Source organism: Salminus brasiliensis, chromosome 1 (genome assembly GCF_030463535.1).
Source record: "Salminus brasiliensis chromosome 1, fSalBra1.hap2, whole genome shotgun sequence".
NCBI lineage: Eukaryota > Metazoa > Chordata > Actinopteri > Characiformes > Bryconidae > Salminus > Salminus brasiliensis.
Window position 1 is genome coordinate 60,362,037 of NC_132878.1, and position 6,574 is coordinate 60,368,610.

General features: G+C 39.4%; 1 protein-coding gene across 1 annotated transcript; it reads left to right on the plus strand.

The window, feature by feature from the left end:
* Positions 1 to 3,767: 3,767 nt before the first annotated feature.
* On the plus strand, positions 3,768 to 6,558 carry id2b (inhibitor of DNA binding 2b). Its single transcript, XM_072697121.1, has 3 exons — positions 3,768 to 4,279; positions 5,437 to 5,503; positions 5,799 to 6,558. Exons 1-2 carry the CDS (start codon positions 3,938 to 3,940, stop codon positions 5,491 to 5,493), a joined length of 399 nt encoding a protein of 132 aa, XP_072553222.1. The 5' UTR covers positions 3,768 to 3,937; the 3' UTR covers positions 5,494 to 5,503; positions 5,799 to 6,558.
* Positions 6,559 to 6,574: the final 16 nt, after the last annotated feature.

A 6,574-nucleotide genomic window follows, 5' to 3' on the forward strand; every position in this document is an offset into this window, starting at 1 on the left:
CTTTGGTGTCCATGGTTGGGTCTTCTAGTGCAGGACTAAGTTTTATTGTATGTGACTTAAAATGGCTTTTGTTAAATCAATAAAGCTATTATTGGTTCTCACTTATTTTCCCTGTCTTCATTTGCCCAGATATCAAAGTTCAAATGGAATTGATCCTGATAAATCAAATGTGGGCTTTGACTCCAAAACACGTTTCAACCACTTGTAGGCATTCCAAATGAACCAGTACACCTCAATTATGCAGAGTAATGAATCCAATAGTGTTGCTAGAACCGTTTCACAAACTCTGATCAGTGACAAAGATGTAGCCAAAGGCATTGTTGCAGGACTAGGAGGGCAGCCAGCGCTCAATACTGACTCATTAAGTGAACGAATGGACAGCAACACGGCCATGTCCAACCAGATGTTGATGTTGGAATGTTTGATATTGAGGGGGTGGTGTACTTCTGCATACAGAGTAGAATATGATGTTAGTGTGGGGAGTAAATATAAAAAAATGTAAGCAAGCAAAATAAAAAAAATAAAAAACAAGCAAAGTATAACAAAACTAACACTTTCAACCTTCTAGAAACCATTCAGTCATTTTACTGGTATAAAGTATGCAGTGGGTATTATGATACATTTTTTGAAAGCCTTAATTTGGTCAACTTTTTTTTTTTTTATGTAATTTTTAGATTAAACCTGTTGCTGCATTATAAGAATGCTTTCCTGGGTGGATTTATTTTGCGGCTCCATTGGCAGCCAATAACGTGCAGTGTTCTGGCTGACTGAATCTCTCCTAGTTTTAAAAACCTCACAAAGAAACTGGAAAACAAAGGGAAGAGGATTCCTCCTTAAAGAGGATTTGATCTGCAGTATCTGGCAACCCCAGCTCCATCTCAGTTTTTTTATGATCTATAATGCTGAGAAAAACATGTTCGCCTTTCACTTGCCTGCCACAGCTGAGAGAGAGCGCCATCCTGAAACCCTACTCCCCCTGGCCCTTGTACAACAATAAAGGGCAGAGAGAGTGAGTCGCAGACACGCTTGGGTTTCGTGTGATGGTCCAGGGGATGCTATTCAGTCCAGTAAGGTTAGATGTTTTCCTTTTGTTTTCCAACATGTCGGAGAAGAAAAGGTCAAAAAACACTCTCCAACACTTTATTACAACAACAGACGGAATTCTACATGTCCTTTGGACAAGAAACTAAAACTCATTCATACTTTACATCATACTTTCCCAGAAACCCCTCTGTCATGCCAGCTAAGTATTTTGCCTATTTTGCATTATTTGCTTTGTTTTATGACAAACAGATTTAATATGAAGATAGAACAACAGAGTCCAGATATACAGTATATTATGTTCTGCTGTTAAGAAAATCCATCATCTGCAACACCGGAATCATGCCACTGAATACTGTCTGCTGTTTGCATACAGTGTAATGTAAATTAACTTTGTTTTACTCTGGAAAATCATATTAAAAGGACATGAATACAGTGTTTGTTGAAATGTGCTTTTATAAAAAAAAATGCTGTATGAGTGGAATACATTCATTATCTGTAACAGCTTTTATATGGGAATGATAACCAACTGTAAAATAAAAAGTAGCTTACTAATTAAAGTAACATTTTCTGTAATTCTACACAAAATGACCTTTGTTGTGCTGGCTGGTATGTCACTGTCAAATACAGTTTATACCTGCTGGAAAATATATGACTAAGGCCAATATTTTGTGATTTTGAAGGACACCTGTGTGTTGTGTTCCCCTGATGCTTTGGGATCTCTTTTTAATTAGAAACAAAAGATGTTTAGTAGTATTATTAAGCATTATCATTGTGTGTGGTTTATGGTCTGAGATATGTTTTTGTGTGGTTGGCTGTGTGTTTTGAGCAGTTTTAAGTAATCACCGTTATAATGAGGTATTGCCTTTTTGGGGGTATTGTGGGGTGGGGGCTATTTTAGTTCTTAGGGAAACACCCTGTTCTTATTCTGCTTATACTTTTGCTGTTATAACTGTTTGGGATTGAGCAAATGTCTTTATGAAAAATATTGTCAACCTACTCTAATGGATTGTCTTTTTTTGCATTTGTGGTTTTTAACTATATAATTAATGTGCAAGAGGAGAAATTAATGCTTCATTTATGTAGGAAACAATCTGACCTGTTGGTAAATTAATAATGTATGTAATAATAAAATAAATCAACCTCTCTGAAATGTATTTTAAACGTGATTTTTTTTGCATACTTATGTTTGATAAGAAGTGCACCATCTTTTTGGCAACTGTTTGGTTTTGGATACAGTATTCTTTATGGAGTCTAATCCTGGCATGCTGTTCAGAGTAGAACTGTGATATTTCAGTCAGTGTGGGGGAGCATACCATGTTATACTAATAGAGAAGCAGAACAGAATAACACAGTCTAATAAAAGCAAGCTTTCATTTTTGTATTTTATTGTAGATTCTGTAGTGGCACTCAGGAAGCACAAGTTCATTACCTTCAACTTAAATATCATCCAATTCCATGACATATTTACCACAATATTGTGATGCCCTGATTTGGAAATATCTGGAATCGCTCATGTGCAATCTGTTGTAAGGAGAACTTTTACTTGATAAACTTTTCAGGTCTTCGAAACCTGTTGCCAATAACACCTTAGGAACCACCTTGCAACATCAAAGTAACCCCCTGGACACAATAACAACGCTTTGAAACACCAAAGCAATTTGTTATTTAAAAAAAAAAAGAATTGGGAAAATTTAGGAATTGCTTAAGATGTGCAAGCACTCTGCATTTTCTTTAGGGAACCACTTTTCTAGTCCGATATGAACCATCACATAAAATGGCCATTTTAAACATGTACACTAAAAACGCTGCATCAGTTCAGAATGTGAAATCACACACTCAGTGTATGTGGCAGCTTTCTTTCAGTAGCTAGTCTTGTTCAAGCATCTATTATCTATGAAAAGACAAAAATTGGAAGGGTGGTGCTGGGGGGTCTCGCTCGGGGGCGCCCTCTAGGGATCTTAGTCATGTTTGTGCATCCACCCACCAGGCTCCGGTCCAGTTTCTTACAGTCATAAGCTGAATGATCATCCTTTACTTAAAGTCGAAATCAAGACAGTATCAGACATCTCTGATCTCTCATTGGGGTTTGATGTGGGTGACCATCTAGGTTCTGTTTGGGCTTATGTTAGGATGTACCTCCTGTCCATTTCTGATTAAAACATTATTATTACCCCTGAGTGTCGAGACCTCAGCAACACTCTCCGTAATGTCCTGCAGTGTGTCTGTTTCACCTACTGAGGTTTTGCTTCTCCACAGTTCTTATAACTATACGACTACAGTCACTTGGCTCGAACACCTATTTACCGGAGGACTGGATCAAGAGTCTTCCAAGTTTTTTTTGTTTGTTTTTTTTAGAAAGTCTTGTGCTTAGTCAGTAAAAAAAGAATTCATACATAAAACAATTAAAATATTTAAAAAAATTTTTTAAATGTTTCCATATTTTCGTGTTAAAACAATGTGTTTATTTGTTTTATTTTATTATTATTATTATTATTATTATTATTATTATTATTATTATTGTATTAATAGATCTTATTAGTGAATCCTCCACAAGTGTGAGTGGCTTCAGCATCTGCACGATCTTCTTGGACTGCGTCCATCTCCACCACGAGGAAAGAATGCTGACCATGTGGGCGGGATTTCACTGGCCAATCGCGTTGCTACGACTCGCTGATTGACGTGTCCACGTTGTCCAATCCACTCGGTGCACTGTCCTGTATAATAAAGCTCACCGCGCGCCCACTGTGTACTAAAGACAGTAGACACAGGCGTGAGGCGTGATCTCGCTGAACTGTGGCAGAGAGAGAGAGAGAGAGAGAGAGAGAGCGAGCTCGTCTTACTGATCCGCTTTTCTCACTTTAGCGAACAAAAAGGCTCCGCTAGAAGCAGGACGATGAAGGCCATTAGTCCAGTGCTGCCGCTGAGGAGGACTCCGACCCACAGCCTGGAGCGCGAGCTGGGCGTCTGGAGGAGCAAAGGCGGCGCAGAGGAGCCGCTCGGTCTGTTGTGCAACATGAACGACTGCTACAGCCGGCTGAAGGAGCTGGTGCCCAGTCTGCCGCAAAACCGGAGCGTCAGCAAGATGGAGATCCTGCAGCATGTCATCGATTACATCCTGGACCTCCAGATCGCGCTGGACTCCAGCTCGGCCTCCGTCGCTCCACAGCAGCAGCATGTAGCTCCAGAGACGGCAGTGATTTCTCTGCGTGCTGTCAACGACACGAGCTACTCTCAGGTAAACACTGAGCTACACGCTCACAGCTCACAGCTCTCTCTATCTCACACACACACACACACACACACACACACACACAGGACAGAGAGGAGTATCTGACGAGCCTGATCAAATCTCCCTGCTGTACAGGGACACACACACACATGGTGGCTACTGTACAGCTCACCGTGTCACCGGTGTTGAATGAACAGTGATCTACAGTGTCGAGTCGACTCTTACAGTGTTTAATAGGATCTTACTGTATTTGATGAGGTACTACAGTATTGACTTGATTCTTACAGTATTCAGCTGATTCTGAATGTGCAGCATTTAATTGTCTTACAGTGTTGAATTCAGTCCTACAGTATTTGAGTATGAGTGTTTGATTTGTATAGTACTACTTTGAGTTCTACAGTATTTCATTGATTCTTACAGTATTTGACTCTTATAGATTCGTGTACTATTGTCCTGAGTCTTTTTATTTATTTAGTGTTGAGTTGAGCCTTACAGTAATTGCGTTTTACAGTATTCAGTTGATTCTTACAGTATGAAATTGATCCTTACAGTATTGAACCGATTCCTACAGAATTCAATTGATCTCTACATCACTGAACTGATTCCTACAGTATTGAACGGATTCCTACAGTATTCAATTGATCCTTACAGTATTGAACTGATTCTTACAGCATTTAAGTGACCCTTACATCACTGAACTGATTCCTACAGTATGAACTTGAATGTGTTGAATGAACAATTCTTAGTGTTGCTTTGGTTCTCACAGTTTTGAATCAATGCGTACAGTGTGAAATTAATTGATTCATATTGTAATGCATTTATTCACATGGTGTTGACTTAACCAAATATTAGTTTGGACTGACTATATACTAAATAAACACATACAACATCAGTTTACATACAGATAAGTTTAATATTTCAGCTTTCAGATTTAGATCCAGCTGTTCCAAATGTTCGGTGTGAATATGTTCACCTCTGTTATCTTGAGTAGTGCCCTGTAGTAAACTAGTGCTTACTAGTCATTTATTCTCTATATTTATATTGCTCTATTTATACTATAAGATTCCCATAAGAACCCGAGAATTCTTGAAGTCTTACGAGGAAAAGAAAAAATGAACAAATGACGGATGCTATATACGTTTTTTTATTTGTTTGTTTTACAGTCCAGTAACTGTCCGGCAGAAATGACCTCAGATGACCACGTGACGATTCCTCGTTGAAGCTATACTGGTAAGATACACTGTTCAGTTCACCACATATAGTAGCCTGCAGTTTACTTCAAAACTTCTGTATGGAATAGTAAAATACACAATAGCTGCTGATGTGGGAAAGCAGCACAGAGCTGCTCAGACTGTTATCAGTTGTCTTTGGTGCCCAGTGTTTGCTGTTGGGTTGAAAGTCTGGGGGGAAAAAAAACTCAAGCACGGCGGCTTCCTGTCTGGCGCCAGTCTGTCCGGATCCCTGTCCTTCTGCTCCTTCTGCTTTAACTAAACATGCCCCTCTCTCTCTCCCTCTCTCTGTGCAGGTGTTTCGGTCACAGAGCAAAAACAGGACCTTTTTTGTTATTCCTCTGTGTCCTTTGCCTGGACTTCGTCTTGAATGACATGGATTTCCCTCAAACGGAGATGAAAAAAAAATGTTCTGTGTGATTTTTATATTTATCTACAGGCTGTACAGTTCTTTCTTCCAAAGGAAGATTTCCTTACAGGACAGACTGAGACGAAGCAAAGCAAAATGAAGAAAATGAATCAACTTTTTTTTTTTCTTCCTCTCAATGCCTTTTTTTTCTTGTTGGTTAAAGTGTACAGTGTGTGATTACACTACAGCCCCGTTGTGGCGAGAGCACTTAGAATGGTGCAGCCCTTCAAGCAGGAACAAGGCAAGCTGCCCAGAGCTATGGCCTTCAGGCAGTGCAGCTTCTCCTGGAGTCCCTTTAGTCCAGCACATTTTAGTGTTTTCAGTGTTCCAGCGCACCCAGTTTACCCTCATGAAAGGCTAATCTATGAGCTACAGGGTTGAATCAGGTGTGTTAAAGCAGGGAAAGCACTGGCATGCAGGATGTCTACAGCACCAAGCCTGAGAAACCTGAAGTAAACGAAGCGCACGGATGAACAGCTTTAAAGCGGTTGATCTTGCGCTGTGAGTGCTGTGAAGTGAATCAATGTTTGATTTTTCTTTCTTTTTTCTTTCTGCTGGAATGTGACATTTGTAATGCTATAAAGTAATTTTATAAAAGTAATGTAAAATTGCACTTTTTATATAAAATAAATATGATACAAAGGCTACGGATTTGGCCTTTTT